The sequence below is a fragment of the Podarcis melisellensis genome (assembly GCF_964234715.1).
Source record: "Podarcis melisellensis genome assembly, chromosome: 3".
Classification (NCBI taxonomy): Eukaryota; Metazoa; Chordata; class Lepidosauria; order Squamata; family Lacertidae; genus Podarcis; species Podarcis melisellensis.
In genome coordinates, this window is record NC_138530.1 from 30,125,608 (window position 1) to 30,150,359 (window position 24,752).

At 44.8% G+C, this 24,752-nt stretch overlaps 1 protein-coding gene across 1 annotated transcript; it reads right to left on the reverse strand.

Annotated features, from left to right (window-relative positions):
* Positions 1-4,595: 4,595 nt before the first annotated feature.
* HHIPL2 (HHIP like 2) lies at positions 4,596-24,633 on the reverse strand. Its single transcript, XM_081903942.1, is given in 10 exon segments — positions 4,596-5,401; positions 5,403-5,755; positions 8,745-8,827; positions 12,195-12,276; positions 12,940-13,085; positions 13,338-13,464; positions 14,903-15,234; positions 15,542-15,685; positions 18,493-19,145; positions 24,168-24,633. Coding segments are annotated over 10 exon segments (2,328 nt in total). The 5' UTR covers positions 24,549-24,633; the 3' UTR covers positions 4,596-5,374.
* Between the last annotated feature and the right edge of the window lie 119 nt (positions 24,634-24,752).

The window sequence follows — 24,752 nt, forward strand, 5'->3', positions numbered from 1 at the left end:
TCTCACAGTTTGGAAGATAGCAGCTCTCCAAATTAATAGTCCTCTTTGAATAGGCGGGGCCTGAGCGTTCCACCAATTTAGGCCTCCTGCCGGGATGTGATATGGCTCCACCTTCCTCAAGGTGGTTCTGCTTTTAAATATTTTCCACCCTGTCACCATGAGGACTAGCGACTTCTTTTCGTAAAATATAAAATCGCTGCTCCTTGCTCTCGTGAGACTGTGTGTTTTAATTCGAAAAGGGTGTTCCGTGTACATTTGTGCGAGCTGTGCTGTAAAAAAAAGGGGTCTGTATCCGTTTGTCAGTGGCAATTGGATGGCCGGATACTGCAGTGATGGAAAAGTTTTTGAAAAGAAAAGAACTGGACTCTGAACAAAATTTGGAGCCAGATGAGAGCGCAAGTATGAGTGGGCATGAAAAGAAAGCAAAGATGGTTAGCTCAAGCAAATTCTCTGGCACAAGGTAATATAGCGACATAATAAAGTAATTTTAAAATACTATCTTTGTGTTTATTTGATTCCTATTAAGAGAGTTACTTTATATATAGTCAATATATACTTTATATATAGTCAATATAGGCACAGAGTTAATTTTTTAAACATTTTCTAATGGTGGTGTGCCTCGAGATTTTTTTCATGAAACAAGTGTGCCTTTGCCCAAAAAAGGTTGGGAAACACTGACTTACAGATTCATAGGACTGATACATGTGTTGTTCCATGCAGCTGCATGCAGAAACAAATACTCTTGAAAAGAAAATACAGAATATAGTCCCAGACCCGTGCTCCTAAATTTGGGAGCAGAGAGAGAGAGAGAGAGAGAGAGAGAGAGAGAGAGAGAGAGAGAGAGAGAAAGGAAGGAAGGAAGGAAGGAAGGAAGGAAGGAAGGAAGGAAGGAAGGAAGGAAGGAAGGAAGGAAGGAAGGTTTCACTTCCTCCTTCTCCAGAGAGGGTGTGTGACCTAACTGAGTCTGTCCAGCTACACATCCGCCTCAAAATCTTACTGAATTGGAGAAGATCTGCAAAGAGGAGCGGGACAAAATACCTCCCAAAATGTGTGTGAAATATACTCAGAGTCGCAAAGTGATTTCATGCTCTTTATTCAGCTCATGGTGGTGAGGAGAAATGAATGAAAGTCCCCTCAAAGTATCTGCTTTATATACATTATTTACACAATGGGCTGCACATGATTGGCTAATTCCGGAATTCTACTGTAAGCCAATCAGGTTGTGGATTCACTTCTATCTGGAGCATGATTGGTTGGTTCCTGCTAACCAATCATACTGCTGCATTGTTCTAGGACCAATCAGACTGCTGCATTCTCAATCCTATTGTTCTAGGACCAATCAGACTGCTGCAGTTTGGATCCTATTCAACTCAGTACATAACAGTGTGCAAACTTGGTGGCCACCTACAAGAACCGTCTGACCTCTGTAACTGCCATCAAGGGTTTTCCCACCAACTACTAAGTCATCTTTTGCAAAGGGATCAAATACTTATTTCACTCATTATAAGGCACATCAATCTCTGACTTTTTGTCTTCTGGGTTTCTGGGGGTTTTCCTGTTGTTATTCTGTCTCTCACATCTACAATACACCTACCATTAAAATTATGGACTGGTCATTTCTTCGTCAGAGGGCAAATGGGCAAATTTAGCAGGGGGATCAAATACTCCCCCCCCCCTCACTGTATAGTGAGAGGGTGGGGAGGGGTATTAGGTACTCAGAAGGGTGGTGGGAATGGGTGATTGGCTGATAGGTGTGGTAAACCAGTTGACGACTGTTAATGAATCCAATTGGACTGCATTTCTGAGGGTTCAAACTTGGATAGCCCAAAGAGTTGGTAAAATTCATAGTAAAGGCACAGGGGAGGGGGGGGGGTAGAATTGACTGCTTCCCAATGGAAGCTGTGTCTAAATCCTGAGCTTCTCCCATTGTTTTCTAACAGGGTGTCAGCCCGCTTCCTTGCAGCTTCCAAATTTCCTGGGGAAAATAAATTTAGACCAGGCTGCGATTTTCATTCTTATACCCTGACCCACCTACTTTCCCACCGCCCATAGGGCCTGCAGGTTTTTTTTGCAGTCCGATCCATCATGTCTACGCAGAAGTAAGCCCTCGTGTAAGTCGATCGGGTCTTACCTTAATTGTTGTGAATAGGAATTCCAACCTAAGACCGAAGAAGGAGCTCTTTCTGTAAAACTGGGAATGGGGAACTTGAATCGGCGCTGCTTGGGACAAAATGAATTTATTTGTAGGTTATGATGATTTTCATACTATCTGGTAGAAATCGGGTCTTTTGCAGTGAGAAGTGACGTAGACATCTGCACAAACCCAAACCTTGAAAAGCGTATAGGTGAATCTCAGCTGGATTTTGTGATTTTTTGGATTTTTGTGATTTTTTGTGAGACGGCCGGGTGGGGGGGAATGCATTGCAACAATAAGCAGTCCTTGGAATTGCTTTTTTAGCTGGACATCATACAATCATGTTTTTTTTGGGGGGGGGGGATCTCTCTTTTCAAGTCCAGAAGGAGAATTGCTTTGGAAAACTTCCCCGGGGACGCACGATCCGGCTGTGTCTCTGCTTCGGGGCTGTAAGGTGTCTTTCTTTTTTTTCCCGGCGTTATGCACCCAGCGCTTGGGGGGATTTTTTAAATTAAAAGCTTGCTTTTTACGTCTTCGCGACAACATCGATCTAAGAAGTCGATAAAATGGTAGAAGCATCCGGGTAGCATAGAACAGTACCATTCATTTGTATCAGCAGAACTGATAGGTGGCTCCATAGCTCAGTGGTTAGAGCACTGGTCTTGTAAACCAGGGGTCGCGAGTTCGATCCTCGCTGGGGCCTGGGCGGTTTTTTCCTCCTTTTCCTCTTTTCTTTCTTTAAGAACTTAGAATTTAATGCAAAACGTTTAGTGCAAGATTTGAAGCTCGTTGGCAGAGGTATATGGAAGTCAAGACTGCAGCCCTTCGATCAACGTAGAAGAAAAAGTGGGGAGGGACCATTATGGCATTTCCCCCCCTCTGCAGCAGGAAAAAATAATTTTATTATTATTATTAGTTTAAAAAATATATAAATCGTATTTGTGTTCTGAACGCCTGCTTCAAAAGTGAAAATTACTCTTAAAGAGATTTGAAGGTTCGAAAGGACGGCGGGGAGGCGTCGCTGGTTGCAAAACCTGCAGTTTCAGGTGTCTTTCCAGGCTGAAGCCAGCAGGTGGTGCTAAAGGATAAGGAATCTGCGCGGGTCTCCGACGTGAGAAAAGTTCCCTGGAAGAAGGGCCGGATTTATCCTGGGCGGGGGGCGCTGCGCTGGGGGGCAAGCCATGTGCTTCCAAGGGATGGTGGTGTACGCAGCCTTATTGGGAGCATCTGAGGTCTCCCCGAAGTGGTACTTCAATCACGTGGCACAATCTGAGTGAATCTCCGCTTCAGAGACCCAAAGAGAAAAAAAATGTGTTATACTGCTACTGTATTCTTTATTATGTAATAAACTCACGAAGAAGTATTGTATATCCCCACCCATTAAGACTGGTGATCAGGGCTCCAGGAAGCCTGGACCACCTGGGACAAGTTTAACTGGGGGACGGGGAGGGAATTAATACTTTCTTAATTTAGTAAAATTGCGCAGGCACTTTGCTTTTCTGTGTTAGATACACAAAGGGCAACAGGCTGAATAATAATAACTGTAAACATTTTATTGGGTATTTCCTAACGTAAAGGTCTAGCCCAGTATGTGCAACATATACAGTTCTTGTGTACGGTATATTACCTATGAGACTAATTCCATTATTAATACATTTCTTCCTTTCATACTGTTTCTTTTTGTACGTTCCTGTATAACACAATCCTTAGGTAAAAATAGAAAAGTCCTCAAGGTAACAAGTAGATCGTCAGTGTGAATAACAGGTACATAAGTAATTATACATGAATGATTCTCAGTAGTAAAGATACTGAATTTGTTTTGACGTTTTTTCTGTGTTAGATGGCAGCTAAAGGCTTTTTTTATAGCAGCATGTCTCTTCCAGACATTGTTTAGTTATGTATAATGGTCTTTAACATTTGCATGTTTTCTCTGTGTTTCAAGGCTAGTTGTTTTACAGAGTCATGTAACCTGCTTAGGTATTTTTTATTAAGTGATTTGTATATTTTTTTCTAAATAAGGATACATTATCTAGTTGTATAGTGCTAAATGAGAGATGCATCTGTTCCTGCAAGTCAGACATCAGTGTGGTGGAACAGGCTGTAAATGCATTGGAAATACGGCAGTCATAACGTGAAAAGACGAAGGAGGCAGCAAAGATGCTTCCTTGCCTTGCTTGATTTAGGGATGGCCTTAGTCTAACCCTGCAAAGTCATTCTTAAGTCCTTGCTCACTACTAGAGGTTTTCTGCAAAGCATAGCTTATTATTCTAATTGTTCCTATCCTACCCATATCCAAACACTGGTGAATTCCCACCCCCCCCCATACTGGTGCATTTGGAATTTGTATCTGTGATAGTACAATCTGAATCCCAGATGTCCAGGAATATTGTACACCTGGGTGTTGATAGGATGTTGTCTAATAAAGTGACCAGGTGAGACCTACAACATAAAGCATTTTAGTTGAAACATTTTTTGCCTTGCAAGAGAATCACACAAATAGATGCACTTTGATTTATTTGTTCTCATCCAGTATTTTATTATAGGGAGAGAGAAAACATGTGTGCTTTAGAATGTATGTTGCAACTGATAATAGAAAATCAACTGCCCATCAAAATATCAGACAGGGCAGTTTAGTTAATTCTGCTCCCTGTAGCTAATTCCTTAGAAGGTTTGCATTTTATTTGACTGTTCAGCCATTGAAATGCAGCCAATGTTCCTTTGCTTACTAACCTTTTGAGATACAGCCTTGCTCTCCTTGAGACAAAAGTACCACAGACTTATTAACCTCGCCATCTTTTCAGTGGTGCTCTTTGCCACACAAGTCGATGGGGGAACTGAATTTCCCAAAGAGGGTGCAAATCAGTTGCTGCTTCACACAACCAAAGCAATCCCACTGACATTCCTGTAGAACTATACTGCTGTAAATGGCCACCGCGTCGCCTCCTTAAACTGATTAAATGGTCATCGGAGTAAGATTTCTGCAAAGCAACAACCAGGAACCCATCTGGGGCATTTAAACTCCTCATTAAGCGCATGTGCTGCATCTGTCACAGTGGCCTAGCAGCTGCTTGCTTTTCCTGGAGCGGAATGCTTTCATTCATATACATATATATATTTATTTGGCGTGTAAACTACACACTGATCTCACTCTCTTACTAAGAGCGGAACGGAAGCAAGTTGCCCAGCAACTCCATCTACATTCACATAACTGGTGTATACTGGAAGTTCAAGCAGCACTTCTTAAGCTGGCCCCCTTTCTTGTATTCTTCCGCATTTTCTCCTTTGCCGCTGACCTCAGCTTTGGAACCTGTTTCTTTTGGGCTCTGGTCAACCGGGAGCCTTTTTTCTTTGGCGGGGAGGTCGTCACCGGCGCTTTCGAGACCCGTGGAATCCTCGCCTTTTGCGCCTTCGTCTTGGATCGCCGGGCCTTGGGGGTTTGTGTCGTTTGCTGCTTTCTGCCAGACCTGGGAGCCTTCGCTGCCTTACGTTTAGTAGGGTCTTTGTGGGAGACAGGCTTCTTGGATCTTGGAGTGGAAGAATTGGGGGGCGGTTCAGTAGCATTGAAGGCTGTTTTGGGGGAAGGGGTTGTAAGACGCTCTTTAAGCAGTTCAAGGACGGTTTCTGTGAAGAGACATTTTAAGAGGTTACCATCCTTGTTTCAACAGGTTGAATTACGATACGATAATCTTTATTGTCATTGTGCCATACAGAACAACGAAATTGGGGGGGGGAATCTACATAAGACCTTTAAAACCAACAAGCCTGCTATCTCAGCTATCCCAACCTGGTTAGCCCCCTAAAAACTGATACCCCATTTTAAAAATAAAATATACTCCCATAGAGACTCCTTACACTGCGTTTAAAACCAAAATTGCATGTAGATAGAAACTGTTTCTCAGGCGGCTAGTCCTAGTCTTTATAACCCTGTACCTTCTTCCAGAAGGCAGAAGCTGAAAGAGATCATTTCCGGGGTGCGCACTATTCTGCACTATCTCTGCAGCTTTCTTATGGCATCTGGAAACATTTGATCCAAGGTGGGAAGAGTGCACCCAATTATTCTCTCCGCAGTCTTTACAACCCTGGACAGCATTCTTTTTTCCCTGGCCACGCAGCTCCCAAACCACACACAGAGACCATAAGTTAATACACTCTCGACAGTACAATGGTAAAATGCCATCAACAGGTACTTTGAGAGATTGTTTTTCCGGAGGATTCTCAGAAAATATAACCTGCTGTGCTCTCTTCATCAGGTCTTTGCTGTTTTCTCTCCAGGTTAGGGGAGCAGCGATACAGAGCAACTTAAGATGGTGGGTGGGAAAGGAACAGAAAAGATTATTTATCTATGCGACTACAGCACCGCGGATGCTATTAGTCCAGAGATGGAAAGAAGAAAGAGTCCCTACCAGAGAGGAATGGCAAACCAAGCTGTTAGACTACGCCAAAATGGCAAAACTGACCGGAAAGCACAGGGACCAAAAAGACAAAAACTTCAAGAAAGAGTGGGGGGAAATTATAATTTATTGAGGAGACCACTGTAAGCAGATGGAAACATTAGCAGGATTTTAATCTCACTTTTAATGTAACAAATACTATGGACAATATGGATAGATATAAAATATAGATTATGAAATAATATGCAGTTGAGAATGTTGACAATAGGACCCATGGAGGAGATGGTAGGGAAGTCTTGAGATTCAGAGAGATCTCTTTATGGACAATATGGATAGATATAAAATATAGATTATGAAATAATATGCAGTTGAGAATGTTGACAATAGGACCCATGGAGGAGATGGTAGGGAAGTCTTGAGATTCAGAGAGTTCTCTTTATATGGATATGTTATTTGGTATTGTTGTAAATCTTTATTTGTAATATCAAAAACGATTTTTTAAGAATGGTGGGTGGGGTGTCATTATCACAGTGCTTTGCAGCATTGCCTGAACCCCTCAGCCACCCTTAACAACAGCACCCCTGCCTTGAGTCAGTCTATCCCTCAGCCTCACCTACCTCACAGGTTTGTGGTAAGGATAAAATGGAAAGGGGGGAACTTGGGAAATATTCTGAGCTGTTAGGAAGAGGTTGCTGGCTTGGGTAATCCACCCTAAGCTTCAAACATTTAGATTTGGGGTGAGGAGCCATTGACCAGTGCAGGGTTTCCCAAACTTCGGTCTTCAACTGCTTTTGGACTACAATTCCCATCATCCTTGACCGCTGGTCCTGCTAGCTAGGGATGATAGGAGTTGTAGTCCAAAAAAAGTTAGAGACCCAAGTTTGGGAAGCCTTGGACCAGTGAGCCAAAGTTGGGATTTTGATTAGGCCAACCCTTGAAAACCACACCCACCTGCCCCTCCGAGCTGATGTCATCATGTGTGGAGCAGGTACCCATGTAGCCACATGGGACTACAACTCCCATCATAAAGGAATGATCAAGAGCTTAAAGTGAGCTCCAAATTGCTCTTCTGCAGGAGCAAGACTTGTTCCCCCTGTTCATCAGCTGACGGAGAGCAGGAACATGCCAACCACCAAGTGGTTTGCACTCAAGCCGCTTTGAAAATGGAAGAGAAAAGGTCAATTTTAGCCGGCACAGACCCTCCAAGTGCCCCTATTTTCCAGGGACATCCCTGATATAGAGAAGCCGTCCCGGTTTCTCACTTGATCCCGGAATGTCCTGCTTTTCCTTGGGATGTCCCTATTTTCCTTAGAGAAATGTTGGAGCGTATGGCATTATCCCGACCCCCGAGCTGTCTGAAGGCAATCCTGTATAGGGCAGTTTTTTATAATGTTTAATGTTTTGTTTTGTTCTTATATACGGTACGTTGGAAGCTGCCCAGAGTGGCTGGGGCAACCCAGTAAGATGTGTAGGTTATAAATAGTAAAATCATTATGGAATGGGATGTCCCTATTTTTATTGGAGAAATGTCGGAGGGTGTGGGCGGTTTCAGTGACAACTTGGACTGGTGTCCAATTCACCTTTCTATGGGGGTGGGGACAGATAAGGGTCTGGTCCCCCAGGCTGAAAAGTTTGCCCCTGATTCAGATATACTTAGATCAGAATATATACATTCAGACTGGAGGGTTTTGTTGTTTTTAGTATTCTGCAACATGTCACTGATACAGTACTATTGCATTAGTGATGGTGGATTTACACTGGAGTGTCCACACACCACATGAATTTATTTGTTGTTCTGCAATGCTTCCCCAGTGATATGGTATTAGTGCCGCCTAGAAGGGCACTGTTGAACTACAGCACAACAAAAGCAAGCCAATTCCTGCCTCCCCACCCCCAAAAAACCCACAAATCCTAGAACATTTGTTGTGCCAATTGGAAACCTGGCAGCATGTCCATTTCAAAAGCAATTGCAGGTGCAAACAGTATCAAAAACGTGGTTGTGTATAACTACCCCAATACCATCATGAGCAAAATAATCACAAGTGTACAGTAAAGAAGGGGAGTAACTAAATTGTTTATTATTGATTGATTGTAGTATTTAGTTAGTTTGAAGCCTTTAATGGTTGGCACACACATCGACAGTTCCTTTCAATGTGTCTTAGCATTTGTGCTACACAGCAAACAAAACAGAAAAACTCCACATATCCTTGTTGACTTACTTGCACGGGGAATGAATGGGATTCGCTTACTCTTTGTTTTCACTGGAATAGGCTTCTGTTTACATTTCCCTGGTGGAGCTCTCCTAAAAAACAAACAGATTCGGTCACAAAAATTATGTGTGGACATCTTGAGAATGGATAAGGAGCCTGTGTTTGTGGCGGTTTTCTAGAGGCAGATGTCCAATTTCAGTCTTTCTGTTAAATCGTGAGCTTGCCAGCAAAAGACCCTGAAAGCACTCTCATGCTAACAGAACAAGAGCTATATCCTGCCCAAATCCTTCCATTAGTTTCTCTCCTTGTGAAGAAGTGGATTTTCAGTTAAGGAAAATGTCAAGCATTTTGTACTTGAAAAGAACTCTCTTCCTGATTTAGGTTTCCTGTGGATGATATTTGCCTACTACCGGTATATCTTTGGTTTTAAGTCTTTCCACTGCTCTGCTAAATTAATTGGAACTGTGATACAGTTATCATCCCCAACGGGTCACATGTGCGCCATACTTTTAAAATACATGCCCTCCCAAAGAATTCTGGGAACTGTAGTTTGCCCCTCCTAGAGCTACAGTTCGTAGCATTCTTAAACAAACTACATTTCCAAGTATTTTTTGGAAGAAGCAAGTTCTCTGGAATCTCAGTATTTAGTGGGAGCGATTCAATTGTAGTAAAAGAAACAACTTCAAGGGTAAATATGAGCAAGTGAGTGATTTTCCGCAGGAAACTCACATGGTGCCCCAATCCAGATTAGACCCTATAGCTACATATTTTTTTTACAAAACAGGCCTGTTTAACCACACTTTTTATATACGGTATATATTTTAAAAGTGTTAAATAATGTAACGTCATTTGGCTTTGGTGAGCTTGAGTTCTCGCATTTCTGCCTTGAAAACTCCATGGCCTTTTTTTGCTACAGAAGTTGAGACAGTTCTCACTTTCTCTCTTGAGTGTAATTCACAAACATGCTAAAGAAATGAATGGGGAATATAGACTTCTAAAAACCTGCAGAAAGGTCCATGGATCTTCCTGGAGGTTCTTGTTGGACACTTTTTCCACCAAAGGTGAAGTAATACCCATTTTCAGATAGCATGAACAACAGGTTGGTAATTTTCGTTGTGTTTTTGGTGTGTGTGTGTGGTGTGTGTGTGTGTGTGTGTGTGTGTGTGTGTGTGTGTGTGTGTTTGTGTGTGTGTGTGTGTTTAAAGCCTTACATTCTTCTCCCCACACACAAAAAAAGAGATTAAATGGGAGGGAAAATAGAGGCTGCTGGTTCCATGCCAATGCCATCATGTGGCTGCTGCAAAAAAACCCCAAAAACAAAACAATACCTGCATGAATAAGAAGCACCCATCCCACAATAAACGCACACCTGAAAGCACCCATAGGCTCAGAAAACTAAAACTAAAATCTGGAAAGTGTGTATCAAAGAGATTAAAGCTTCCCAGAACAGCTTGACATCTTCATAACAAGGTGAAAAGAACATGAAAATTACTATCTGCCCAGAAAAGCATCGCAAATGTTGGTAGGCCTGGATGTCTTCCCTACTTGGGAGCAAAAGCAATTCTTACTTGGTACATTAATCTTTTGGATATCCTTTGGATAAAAGGAGATAGACAGACAGGGAATATTTATTACTGTTGTTGATGTGCCCTGCCATTACTTGGACGGAACTTCTGTCAACAACTCCCGTGTTTTTCTAGACTAGTTCCTGAGTCTCAGACGAATTCTATGGTTGGTCTCAACTTCAAAATAAATACAAACTACAAAGAGATGTATTTTGGTCTGCTCTCTATGCTGCAGGTTGCCTGCAAGCCAGCTCTCCTTGAGCTCAAATGGGGACAGAGTTCCCTACAGTAGGGGTGAAAACAGACACAATATAAAATGAGTAACTGTACTGAGATGTGCGCAGCAGCAGACTGAACCCTGGACAGGCCTAGCTCCAGATTTATTTTCAGTTTCTCCTAGTTGGTGAACAGGTCTCGTGCTATGCTGCTGTTTCAATTATTACTAATAAAACATCCACCTCTTCATTTTGGGTGTGCTTATTTTAGTTAAGCCTTGGTTCTAAACCAATTCCTTGGCCCTCTTGAGTTACAACTATAATTTGGCTTCTTTTGCCTGAGGCCTCAGAAGCAGAGAGCGGTACTTTAATTCTTGCTCCTTGGGTTCTTGGGGACAGCTAGTGTGGATTTACACACAGGAAAAAAATACTATAAATAAGTCAGAAATTAAATTGTTATAACCAAGGGGAGGAAACCCCTATGTAAAAACGCTAGAGAAAAGTTTTGTGCTCTCTGGCACCATCTGGTGTTGCATGTTTATAACACATACAAATCACTGGGGGTTTTTTAACTATTGTAGCTGAGTCCCTAGAGTACAGCCTGAGACCTCCTGCACAAGTTGGGTGAACAAAGCAGGAATGGTGGTAGCTCTTCTACCTAACATGGTTGGTTTTTTACTCCTTGAGAGTTGGCACCATCTGAACCACTAGGGGAAGAATGACCTAGGGTTTTGGGTCAGGTTTCTTGATATCAAGTGTAGTAGCTTATGTGATATTTAATTCCTGTTACTGATGGAACATGCTCCCATGCTTCACAGTATTTTGTTATTCTGTGCACTGCACACACACACACGAAATACCTTCATGAGATATTCTTCCCTCAAAGAATCCTGGGGACCCTTACAGTGTTACCACTCCCAGCAACTTTTAACAAACTACAGTGCCCAGAATTCTCTGGGGGAAAGAAAGTTGGGGAAAACAATTGTGGGGCTTTCGGGACTCTTGGTCTCCTAATAATCCTCAAGCCCGTGGACTCCCACTGATTTAACTGGAGCCCAATTGCTTTAGATGAATGTAAAGGTAAAGGTAAAGGTACCCCTGCCCGTACGGGCCAGTCTTGACAGACTCTGGGGTTGTGCGCCCATCTCACTTAAGAGGCCAGGGGCCAGCGCTGTCCGGAGACACTTCCGGGTCACGTGGCCAGCGTGACAAAGCTGCATCTGGCGAGCCAGAGCCGCACACGGAAACGCCGTTTACCTTCCCGCTGGTAAGCGGTCCCTATTTATCTACTTGCACCCAGGGGTGCTTTCGAACTGCTAGGTGGGCAGGCGCTGGGACCGAGCAGCAGGAGCGCACCCCGCCGCAGGGATTCGAACCGCCGACCTTTCGATCGGCAAGTCCTAGGCACTGAGGCTTTAACCCACAGCGCCACCTGTACTTCGTTTTAATTAAATTAGTGGATTGGCCTGCAAGTGCCAGGGCAGGAAACTGTGGCTTCCCAGGAACATAGTTGTTCTGCAGGTTTAATGCATGAAACTGAAATCCAGTCATGTGAATGGGGTGTTTCTGTTGTATCTATCGCCCTGGAAGAAAACTGACGAATGTTTGTGTGTGTTGCCGATGCTGTTCAGAAAATCAGCAGGACAAAGGGACATTCAAGGACTTGAAAAAGTACCCACCTTGCAGGATCCACAACTTTGTATATCGATCCATGTGGCGCAAAGGCACTGGGGTAGGACGTAGCCATAAAATAGAGCTCAGCTGGAGACAACAGGGAGAGAGGAGAAAGCCAGGAATGTGAAATTCATCAGAAAAAAGTTGCAACAAGTTGATAATAGTGCAATTTTTCCTCTCTATGTAAGTCAGGCCTGCACAAGTTGTAACCTAGTAATGGTAAAGGTAAAGGGACCCCTGACCATTAGGTCCAGTCGTGACCAACTCTGGGGTTGCGGCACTCATCTTGCTTTATTGGCCAAGGGAGCCGGCGTACAGCTTCCAGGTCTTGTGGCCAGCATGACTAAGCCGCTTCTGGCAAACCAGAGCAGCGCACGGAAACGCCGTTTACCTTCCCGCCGGAGCGGTAACTATTTCTACTTGCACTTTGATGCACTTTTGAACTGCTAGGTTGGCAGGAGCAGGGACTGAGCAACGGGAGCTCACCCTGTCACAGGGATTCGAACCGCCAACCTTCTAATCGGCAAGTCCTAAGCTCTGTGGTTTAACCCACAGCGCCACCTGCGTCCCAAGTTGTAACCTACCTCCAGCCTAAAGCAACCATGTGGCCTTCTAGGTTCCTGACTATTCCAGGGTTGCCATATTTCAAAAAGTAAACCAGTACACCCCAAAAGTTGTTGAGCAACTCAGAGTTGGTGGCCTCCCCAAAAAATGATTTTCTAATAAAACAGACACAGCAACCAAGATTACCTGCTTCATCCTCAGCAAAAGAAATGATGTATTTGCTGTAAGAGCTGACCATCCCTGGAAAGGCACAGGCTTTAGTGTTACCAACACAAATGTCTTGCTTCTTCCATTGATTTGCTCTCTCATCTTCTTGCAAAGCCATAAGCCGACTGGATGAAAAAACAAAAACATATGTTTTATGCTTTCACAGTTCCACTGTAGCTTAGAAAAACGCTTTCTGGTATATCCCAAAATAGATCCAAGGCTTTCTCTTGGGCTGTAAATACTTTTTGCTACTCCCCGTTGCCATGAACTGTTTGAGCCCATGACTAGCGATGAACCAAAAAACAATATTCTGAGATGGTCTATAGGAAACCTACCTACTGTACTGAAAAGTCAATGGAAAGAAGTTTGTTCCTTACCCATTCATAAAATCACCAAAAATGTACAGGCCATTCAGGTTTGGAGACTCACATCCTCTATACACATAACCTCCAGTGACTGATTTTCCCACTGAATGGCTGTAGGCAAATATTGGAAGTATATCATCTGTTAAAAACAGAGAAAATGCACTTGAGTCAATTAAAACTGTTTGATTATTCAAAAAGGAAATAGTTATCCTTCAATGCATGGGCAATTTTTTTCTAAAACTAATTGGGCATTTAAAGTAAAATTAGTGTAGTTTATAGCAGTGTTGTCCAACCTTTTTCCGTCTGTGGCCCCCATCCGACCTTGTTTCCTTCCTGTTGCCCCTCCCATGGGTGTAGGCACAGGAGACAACTGCCCCCCAAATAAGTAAAAATCAATACAAATCAGAGGCACTGCCCCCCCAAAGAAACCTGCCCCCCTAACAAAAATCCTGGCTACACCTATCCGTGGCAAAAAAAAAAAAGGGAGGGAGAGAGAGCACTAGGTCTTAGTGGCCTCCCCCCTTACCCACTTGTGATTGGCCAAGCAGATAGCTAGCCAATCAGGATTTTTCCCTTCACTTCTCATTTCCCTCTGTGGCCCCCTAGCCTCATGCTGTGGTTCCTCCACTTACGCATTGTTCATCATGATCCCCTTGGAATATCTTGGTTTATATGGAAACACTGGTTTATAGGACCACCATGCATCCAGTTTTGCAGCGGACAGACCTATGTTTGAAGGCGTCCTCTGGTTGAATGGCTGATGGGCCCAAGACTGGTTTAAAAATAACTAACCATAAAAATGGAGAGGAGGGGTCTTGAAATTACACATATTCAGAGACCTCCAGCAGTGGAGGTAGATCATCACAACTAGTGGCCACGAATAGCCTTTTCTGCCATGTATTTGTCAAATCCTCTTTTAAAGCCAGTCATGTTGTTGGCCATAACTATTTCCTGTGGGAGCAAATTCCATAGTTCATGTGCGCTGTGTGAAGTACTTTCTTTTGTCTGTCCTGAATCTTCCACCTTTCAACTTCACTGAGTGCCCCCAGGCTCTGTGAGAAATGGAGAGAGAAAACGTTTCTCTATTCATTGCCCCCCCCCCCCGTGTGTCTCCTTGTATAGTGGTACCTCTGGTTGCGAATGGGATCTGTTCTGTAGGCCCGTTCGCAACCTGAAAATAATGCAACCCGCTTCTGCACGCGCGCGGGTTGCGTTTCGCCGCTTCTGCATCTGCACGTGACGTCACTTTGTGTGTCTGCGCATGCGCGAGCGGCAAAACCCAAAAGTAACCCTTTCCGGTACTTCCAGGTCGCCAAGGGACGCGACCTGAAAATGCGCAACTTGAAGCAAACGTAACATGAAGTATGACTGTACTTGCCTTTTCCTGAAACTAAAGCACTCTAAATGTTGTAACTTTGCCCCCAAGGATCTTATCCTTAATGAAGTACATGTGCACTTCCTATCCCTTCACAAAGGAATGACAAAAATGATAGCTGCAGAATTAACAGTTAAACCAAATACAGGTAAGATAAGGCCTTCCCACGAACACACTAAAAATGACAGGTAGCATTCTTTACCTAAGGAGGAATTTTGACAAAGCTTGACGTCATAGCACTCAAAGCCTTCCTTGGCTCTCCAGCCATAGTTCCCGCCTTTAACAATTATGTCCACTTCTTCAAACTTGTTCTGGCCGACATCTCCACAGAAAATTCGCCCCCTTCCTTTGCGACTGAGCGGGTCACCTCTGTCCACAGAGCAGCGCCACATGTTCCTCACCCCATAGGCATAGACTTCTGGGAGAGCTTGAGGGTCAGAGGCAAAAGGATTGTCAGAGGGGATGCGGTAAGGCTTCCTGTCAGAGCTTCTTCCATCCACATCGATCCGCAAAACCTTTCCTAGTAAACTACTCCTGAGAGGAAATCAAGGCATAAAACAAGGATTAACGAACGTGACAAAGAAACAGAAGGGAGAGTGTTGTAGCAGTTTCCACATATGCTGGCTGGCTGCTTGACTAGATGGAATATCATCACCTTCTGTCAAATGATCCACAAGGGAACTTACATGAAATATTTTTTAAAAAACGATAAATGATAAAATAATCTTTAAAAAGCACCCTTGAACAGAAAAGCAGCATTATTTTTAAAAGTATAATTTGCCTTTAAAGGCAATGTAAGCTGTCTCATATGTAATCAGCACTTATTGGAGATGGACCTTACCTGTTCTGAGCATTCCCAAATTTACCAAAAGGGTCCCCAGCTTTCCCTCCATCCCCTGTAAACAGGTACATGTAGCCATCCAGGCCAAAGAGGATCTGTCCCCCATTATGGTTTGCGGCTGGTTCTTCGATTTCTAAGAGACTCCTGAAAAGGGGGGGGGGGAGAGAGAGAGAGAGAAACAGAGAGATCAGAAACTAGGAAAAAGAGCAAGGGAGGAAGGCTGGTTAACATTCAGGGCCTTACTAAGTTCAAAGACGTATTTTAGTTATTCTGTCACTAAGCAGAACATCTTATCTGCATAGCGCTCAATCTTTCCCTTTTCCTAGACAAAGCAAAAAAGGACCTTAAAATTCCTGGGATAATTCTATCCTTCTGATGAAATCTGTCTGCTGGATAGAACCATCTTAAGTGCACATCTGGCACTCCCACTTGCCCTCCCAGGAGAGAAGATGGGTCAGAATGTGCTGCATCCATCAACATGCATACATCCATGGAAAGGAAGTCAATTAATGGCTTTGTTTTGATCTATGATAACTCTTATGCCAATAGGCAATCACCCGTGGTGGACTGCACGACACGTTGCAGTTCTAAGCCATAGTCAAAGAAGGAATTCCTGACAGCAGATCAGCACAACTCCTGGATGCAGGAGCGGTGCTATTTTTCCAGAAAGAGAGGTGCCAGAGCTCACCATGAATTTCTCCCTTGTCCTCTTAGAATGGCAATGGCGCCCACCTAGGAGCTGCCGGAGCTGAGCTCCAGTGAGCTCTGGCTGGGGGTGAAAAAAGCCCTGCGCAAGAGTGTTAACTGTGCAAGGTCTTTCTGCATCCAGCCATTCTTATTTGGCAATATATTTCTCGATACATCTATCCTGCTTCCAGGCACATCTTGAAGTGGCAGTAAATGAACGTGGGTGGAAGAATATTCAAAACTAGGACCCTCAACAAACTAGGAGACACTGTGGTTTGGTAGATGATAGGTTGGGTTGGGTTCTGCGCTGGACATTAGGCCCTGCACAGCAACTGGAAATTCCCAAAAGAGCCAATGTTTGGATGCAGAGGGTGTTCCCGATTCTTCCTTTGAAAGACCACCTTCGATTCAAGCCAACAACACAAAGGAGCATTCTTTGTTGACGTAGATCAAGTCATACCTACAAAGGGGAGGAGGAATTCCTTTTCACCACTGGCTTCAATTATGATTGAAAAGTGGGTAGCCCTTCCCTCCAATGTCAAGAGAGCTCAGGATCCAGCTTGTCAGAATCTGGGTCCTGTTCTCTGTCTCTGCTCTAGAGCAGTGTTTCCCAACCTTTTTTGGGCAAAGGCACACTTGTTTCATGAAAAAAATCTCGAGGCACACCACCATTAGAAAATGTTTAAAAAATTAACTCTGTGCCTATATTGACTATATATAAAGTAACTCTCTTTAATAGGCATCAAATAAACACAAAGAAAGTACCGTATTTTTCGCCCCATAGGACGCACTTTTTCCCCTCCAAAAATAAAGGGGAAATGTGTGTGCGTCCTATGGGGCGAATGCAGGCTTTCTCTGAAGCCTGGAGAGCAAGAGGCATCGGTGCGTACCGACCCCTCTCGCTCTCCAGGCTTCAGGAAGCTGTCCGCAAGCCTTGCGCGCCCGGCAGGAGCTCCCGCCCAGCGCGCAAGGCTTGGGGCGGCAGCCTGTTGCCCGAAGCACAGGGAGCCCTCCGGAGGGCTCCCCGTGCTTCGGGCGAGTGTCTGCAAGCCTTGCGCGCCCGGCAGGAGCTCCCGGCAGGCGCGCAAGGCTTGGGGCGGCAGCCTGTTGCCCGAAGCACGCGGAGCCCTCCGAAGGGCGCCCCGTGCTCCGCGCTGCCAGCTGCCGCCCGCAAGCCTTGCGCTCCCGGGGGGAGATCCCCCGGTGCGCAAGACTTGCCAACACCAGCGCCGAGCGGCGATGGGATTTGGGAGGGAGCTCGCTCGCCGCCCCGCGTGTGCTCACCGCCGCCGCCCCGCCTCTCGCCGCCGGACTCGCCCGCCTCCCTCCCACGGCACACCAGGCAACGGCTCGCGGCACACTAGTGTGCCGCGGAACACCGGTTGGGAAACACTGCTCTAGAGCATCGGTTGATGCAACTTGTGGGCCAGGAACCCAAAACTGGCCATGCCATGGTCTAAGATAGGGAGTAAAACACTCACCTAGAAGACTACAGATTGTCATATATAGGTGGAAAAATAGAGCCAATGAACCTGGCAGTGATCTCCATTGAAGACAGTGGGATCAGGCTGCACAAGTAACCCCCATGTTACAGGTTGAAACTGAAACTACTCTCCAGGTTTTGTCTAGATTCTTTCCAAAGTGCTGAAAGGAGGCTGGCAAAACCTCCTTTCTCCCCTCCCCATCACATTTTGCAAGCATCAGCTGCAAGTCAGAGCAGTCTCTCTTGTAGCCTGTGGCTACAAAGGAAAGCACACACCTTTGCTTTGCCTGCAGACACCAGGCCCACGCAACCAATGAACAATGTGGACTTCGCCCATCAGTTGATATCATGAGTGACATCAGCTGATTGACAGGAGGGTGTGGTTGGGCCTCATGGATCAAACTGGAACCTCTGTTGGCCAACATTAGTCTGTGAGCTGAAGGTTTCCCACCCTTACTAGCGACCTAGGTTCAAATCCCAAATCTGAATGTATTCTTTTATCTTGGATAGCACAGTAGTGCTTAGCACCTGAGTCCACCTCCACCCACATACCTATAAAATTGTCCTTTTGCTTGGCCAGGGAAAATAAATCACAGAGCACAGAATTCATTGTTTCTTGAAGCCCAGTTGGGATTTGCTTTAGCACAGAGTGTACTTGGTTACTACTTATCCCACAGGGTCGATATGAGGACTAAAAGTGACAACTTCACCCGAAGCCCTTGGGAGGAGGCAAAGATCCCAAGAAGATGGAAGGAGGAAGGAAACTTGGGGGAAACATTACCTTTCTGTGCTTGCATCAGCCTTGTTGACATCTGACATGGAAACTCTTAATTCACTGATCCTGATTTTCTCCACCTTTTTCTTGTCCTGGTAGGAGTAATAAATGTAGAATTTCCCATTGTCCTTGTATTTGGGGTGGAAGGCCATCCCGAGGAAACCTCTTTCATCTCCTAACCAGGGGGTGGTCAGCACCATGTTCTTAATATCCAGAAAAGGCTCTTCCAGCCGACTTCCGTCTGGAAGAAAGACCCAGATGATGCCCACCTGTTCAGCCACAAACATGCGATGGGTGTTGTCGTTCGCATGCGCCATCAGCACAGGATTCCTCAGCCCATTGGCCACCTCTTTTAGGCACAGCTGAAGGCAGCCTTTCTTGTCCTCCACCACAGAGCCCAGGTTACGGTTCAGGTCTGTGTTTTTCAGCACGTCGGGGAAGCAATAGTCTTCATCCTGGATGTTAAGCAGGTTGCAGAAGCGGGTCTTGTTCCTCTCGCAGCATTCCTGGATGTGTTTGTCGTCGGTAAGCAACGTGATGGCAGAACGGCAGTAGAGGTGGAACTCCGAACAATAGTCCGAGCAAAGGCCAGGCAGGTTCCGCAGGGGCGTCTGAGGATTCTCGGCATCGTAAAGATGAGCTGCGTAGGGTGAGCATTCCTGTTAAGGGGCGAAAAGCATTCTGAAAGTGCTGTGCAATGGACCCAATCTGTGTGGCTGCTTCTGCAGCACGGTCATGCCTGCTCAGTCTGCACATTTATGTATTACAAAGACATCTCAAATAGCAAGCCTGGATAGCTCAGTCGGTTGGAGCGTGCTACTGATAATGCCAAGGTTGCAGGTTTGATCCCCACATAGGACAACTGCATATTCCTACGTTGCAGGGAGTTCGACTTGAAGTTCCTCAGGGTCCCTTCCAACTCTACAGTTTTATGATTCTATAATTCTAAGTGTGTGATGCTCTCTGACTTTAAGAAACGTAGCAGCCCCATTGGATCAGACCAAAGGGCTATGGAAGGGGGACCTTTGGCCCTTTGGATACTGTTGGACTGCAACTCCCATCAGCCCCAACCAGCAAGGCCGATGGTTGGAGATAATGGGAGACATAGTCCAACAACATCTGGAAAGCCAAAGGTACCCCATCCCAGACCTAATCCAACATCTTGTTTCCCACAGCAGCCGTCCAGAAGCCTATGGGAAGCTCACGTGCAGGACATGAGGAAATAGCCTTTTCCCACTGTTATTACCCAACAACCAGTATTCAGAGCATGGTGTCTCTGATGCCGAAGGTGGCATATAACCCATACCCTCTCACATGCCCCAGTGGGAAACCGGGATGTGCGGCTTTTGAGGCCATGCTCCTGCGCGAGTCATGTGGCTCGCATGAGAGCAAGGCCCTGAAAGATACAATATCGCTAGAATTGGCTAGAATTGTTTAAAAGTACTTTTCCAAAAAACCAAAGTCCTTTTTGTTGGGGGTAATTCAGACAGAAATTCCCAGGTATCAAAAAGCGTTATTTATGTATGCTACTACTGCAGCCTGTGTTTCATTAGCCCCAAAATGGAAAACAAGCGAGGTCCCAATTGAAGATGAATGGCAACTTAAGCTGATGAAATATGCTGGACTTAACATACGGTATATAGAATAAGAGAACAAGAAGAACATATGTTGACAGAAGATTGGAAAATGTTTATTGAATATATGGGGGGAAATTGTGTACACTTGCAAACATTGGCAGCATTAAGATAAATTCAACAGTGTAAATAAGTTTTGATGGATGTAATAAGGGAATACTGAATGGTTTATTTTATGTAAAATATGCAGGGATTTATGGTATGCAAAATGAACCATGGAAAGAGAAAAAGGTAGGTCACTGGTAATTTAAGGATGTTTAAATGAGTATTCTAAATTGAAAAACAGAAAATGGTGTGTGTGTGTGAAAGATGTGATTTCGCATGAAAGCACCTCAAAAACGGGATGTTCCCATTTTATTGGGGCAGTAAGGTATGGTAACCATTGTTATTAGCAGCCAGTGATAGCCATATCTTCCATGAGTTGTCTATTCCCCCTTTAAAAGTTATCTATGTTGTGATGGCACTTGGTGGCCACAACCACATCTTGTGGAGACAGACTCCATAGCTATGTCCAAAGAAGTGTGCCATTCTCACCATCACACAATAGCATTTCTCCATCTTCTCCACACAGAGAACCTACTACTACTACTTGCTTGCTCTTCTTCTTGCTTACATAGCTTTTTGTTATTCCAGTCCAAAACTGACCTGTTAAATTCAAACTCTTGTTTGACTATTGACTATACAGTTGTAACTTGGAAGCCAAATGGAATCCGTTCCGGAAGTCCATTCAACTTCAAAATGTTTGACTTCCAAGGTGCAGCTTCCAATTGGCTGCCAGACATTCGGCTTCCAAAAGAACATTCACAAACTGGAACACTCACTTCCGAGTTTGCGGCGTTTGGGAGCTCAGCTGCTAAGGCGTTCATCAACCAAGATACGACTGTAACTGGGAATCTCAAAGTGGTTTGGCAATCAATCCTTCTTTGCAGAGAGCTCTGGGAATCAGTGGCGTAGCGTGGGGGGTGCAGGGGGGGCCGGCTGCACCGGACGCAACATCTGGGGCTTAGGGTTAGGGGGCGCAAATCCACTGGTTAGGGGGCGCAAATCCATGGGTTGGGGGCGCAAATTACTTGCCTTGCCCCGGGTGCTGACAACCCACGCTACGCCACTGCTGGGAATGGTAGGTTTGTGAAGGGAGTAAGAGTATCTGAACAAGTATCAGCATCCTTGACAAACTGCAGTTCCCATAATTCTTTGAGAGATGCTATGATGACTGTTTAAAGTGGTGTGATGCTGTTTTAAATGTAAAGGGCAGATGGGGCCTAAATCTTCAGAGCTCAGTATAGTATGCTGAAGTGCAGTTCAACAAAATGTCCCCTCTGACAAGCCTTTGTCCCACCATTTGCTTTGGATCCTACAGTCTCTCCCTGTCTCAAGTCCAAACTTAGCCCCTGCAGGGGCTGTCTTTCAGAGAATGCAAGCAACCCCCATTTGCGGCTAAAAATGTCTGAGGTCAAGACATTCCTAAGGGTCTACATAACAGTTGCTAGGATTAAGCCGCCTTGCCAGTAAAAGGCTGGCCCATCTGTTCCTTTTTCCTCATTTATGTGAGAGGTTGCAAATGGTGTTCTGCTCATTGTTCCACCCTCTATCTCAGAGGGGCTGATGAAATATTAAGTCTTTAGGTCCCTCTGTGACTACTGTGTCTGCCGTTTTATAAGGATTTCCTCTCCCTGTTTCCCTGTCTGAAAAGTTGTTTCCACATAATAGTAAGTGGAGCTATGCAGAACTAACTATTGACCCAGTTGTTAAGGGTTGGTGGGAACCGTAACTGTGAGGGATAAACTAGAGACACTAGGATATTTTTTTGAGGTGTGGAAAATGTGCTTCAAATATGCTTTAAAGGCACAGTGCGTTAAATGTGTTTTTCTGCATTTAATGAGCAGGGGTTTTGAAGTGAAACTTTCTGCATCAGCTTGGGTGGGGGAACTGATAATTAACAGGAGAGAGAGTTTAACCCTTTCCTCCCCTGCTGCAGTCTGAAAGGAAATCATTTCTCTGGAGCTAGTATTTGTATAGGCAGGAATTCCCTGCCCTCTCTGGCACCCCTGCATTTTAAAAGATCTGCATCTTGGATGCAAAGACACATTTGAGGTCACCTTCCTCTTTGGCCCTAAGACTAACATTAATTAATTAATTAATTAATTAGTGAATAAATGTGAAGGTTCCTGGCACCGATTGATTAATTAACTAATTAATTAATCAGTGCCAGGAACCGTCACATTTATCCACTATTTCCAGCAGTGGTGCCAACACAGCAAGCTTTGGAGGCAGAGGTCTGAGGGGCCCATTCAGAGGTCTGAGGGGCCCATTCAGAGGTCTGAGGGGCCCATTCATCAAAAGGAACAGAAGGGCTCACCTTTGCTGACAGACCAAAATACATTTCAGATTAAGGGAGGCAACAAACACATTGCCATCTGAAGAGGGGCAAAATCTTTAAGTCCTGAGTAAACTGAACCACTGGCTTCATTTTCCATCCAGGTTGTCTTTGCTTTACTTTAGACCAATTCCATCCCTGCCCCTGACACACACAAAGTATCCCACACTGGGAAAAATATGGGTTCCTGTGGCTGTGAAATTATTTTTAAAAATAAGCAGCTTCCTTTTGACTTCACAATCTGAGCAGTGTTGCCTCTTGAAGAGAACATATTCAGTGCATGCAGATAATATTTTAGCGCTGAGGAAGCTTAGATGGAAGAGTGCTAAGTGTTTGCCTGGTGTGTGTTTTGGCTCCTTTGTGCTGGCAAGGAGTGAATCATTGACCTCCATGACTCACTGTAAAAGGGGAACCCTTTCTGCGCATAAATCACTGGATAGGCAGGATGCCAATGGGAGCTGCACCCTTTGCTCATTGTTCTCCTGGCCGGTTTCTGCCTTCAGCCAGATGGGCAGCCTTCACTAGAAAGCAGGGGGAGCGGGAACCGAGCAACTGAGACTGGAGGGAACCCTTTCCAGGAAGGCAATGGTGCCAGCTGTTTGATCTGAGGCTGCTTTCAGAACTGCAGCTTTCCAGGGCACCAGGCAGGAGCACAATCTAAACACATCGCTTCATGGCATCTGGGAATCAAAACACCAAGGTCCACTTTGCTCAGCCCTGCATAAGCCGCCGAGCGCTGCCCAGTCTCGGTCTGCATTTATTTGCAAAGCAAATGGAAGAAACACTTATCTTTTTGTTCCGAACCTCAGACACAAAATGATTAGCTTCGCCACCTTTCCAGCAACAGAGAGCACCGCTGCTGCTTCATTTGATCTAGAATATTAACTTGAAAGTGTGTTTTGTAGCCCCCTTGGGCACACAAAAAACCCTGCTTCACAGCTCGCCTTGAGCCTCACAACAACTTTGCGAGAAAGCTTAAGCGGCTCTCCAAAGGGAGGCCAGAAAGAAGACAGCAGTCCAAAGAGATTTTGCTTCTCGGGGGCGGTCATTCATATTTCTTTTCTCGCACTTTTGCCACCGTTCAAACAGGTCCTGCAGGTTTCTGATATGAAATCCACAAAATCTGTTTAGCAGGGGTTCAAGTAGCATGAGTGAACAAGTTGCAAGCTGTGATTGCTCTTCCAAGCTATCTTCAAATTTCTGGGGGGGGGGAGACAATTATTCCTTGCTCTCCAGCCTTCATGTGAGAGTGAGGATGTGAGATTTTCACCACTGTGTCATATTGGTTTGAAACATTAAAAAAAAAAACCACCCTAAGTTTATACAACCTAATACCTGTATGCTAAGCAGATAAGTAGAATGAATCAATGGAATATTATCCTCATCCTCCCCCTGAACAATATTACATTATCTTTTTACATACATCACAATTTGTCCGCAGGAAAGATGCCACTTATATATATTCCCCTGTAGCGGCTAAAGATGCCACGTATATATATTCTACACACACACACACACACACACACACACGTAGCTGCTTAGTTTTACAGTATTTAATTTCTGTTCTCTATCTTCCCTCCTTAAAAAAAATAATAAACCAACAGTAGAATTTGCAATCTAGTGTATATCAGTGATGCATAATGAAGGTTACAACCCACCCATTGCCTTACCTGGCATAAAATATCTTTGATATATCCTCCACACAATTTGTGAGCCTGCGGATCAATATAATCCATCACCTCCCAGTATTTGGCTGCAATCGTATTGTCTTTCTCCTGATCACAACAACCAAAAGTTTCATAGGCAGAGCAGAACTCCAGGTGGAAGGGAGGCTGGAAAGGAGGACCATAATCGAGGCACTGCGGGTGTCCCAGGAGTGGCCCACTTTGGCCCAAGAGCATAAAGACGACGCCGGTGAGAAAATTTAAAGAATGGAAGGAAATCCCGGCTCTGTTGCTCTTGTAGGAGCTCACAGTAGCTTTCCTCACGGCAGTTTTCCTGTTGCTAGATGTCTCCAAGATGTGACCACCTTGAAGATTAGGGTTATTCATCTTCTGAGCTTTGAAGCATCCCAACCAGCAGAGAGCTCAGTGTTTGCTCAAGTTTGCTTACACACCCCTCTCTCTGTCTCCCATTAAGTTTACTATTGGTGTGCTGAGAAGCAAAGCCTTCAGACCGCCTCTTGGCAATTCCACACCTCACACTGCAGAATACTTCCCTCCTTCCTTTTTTTGCAATTTTCTCTGAACCCTCTG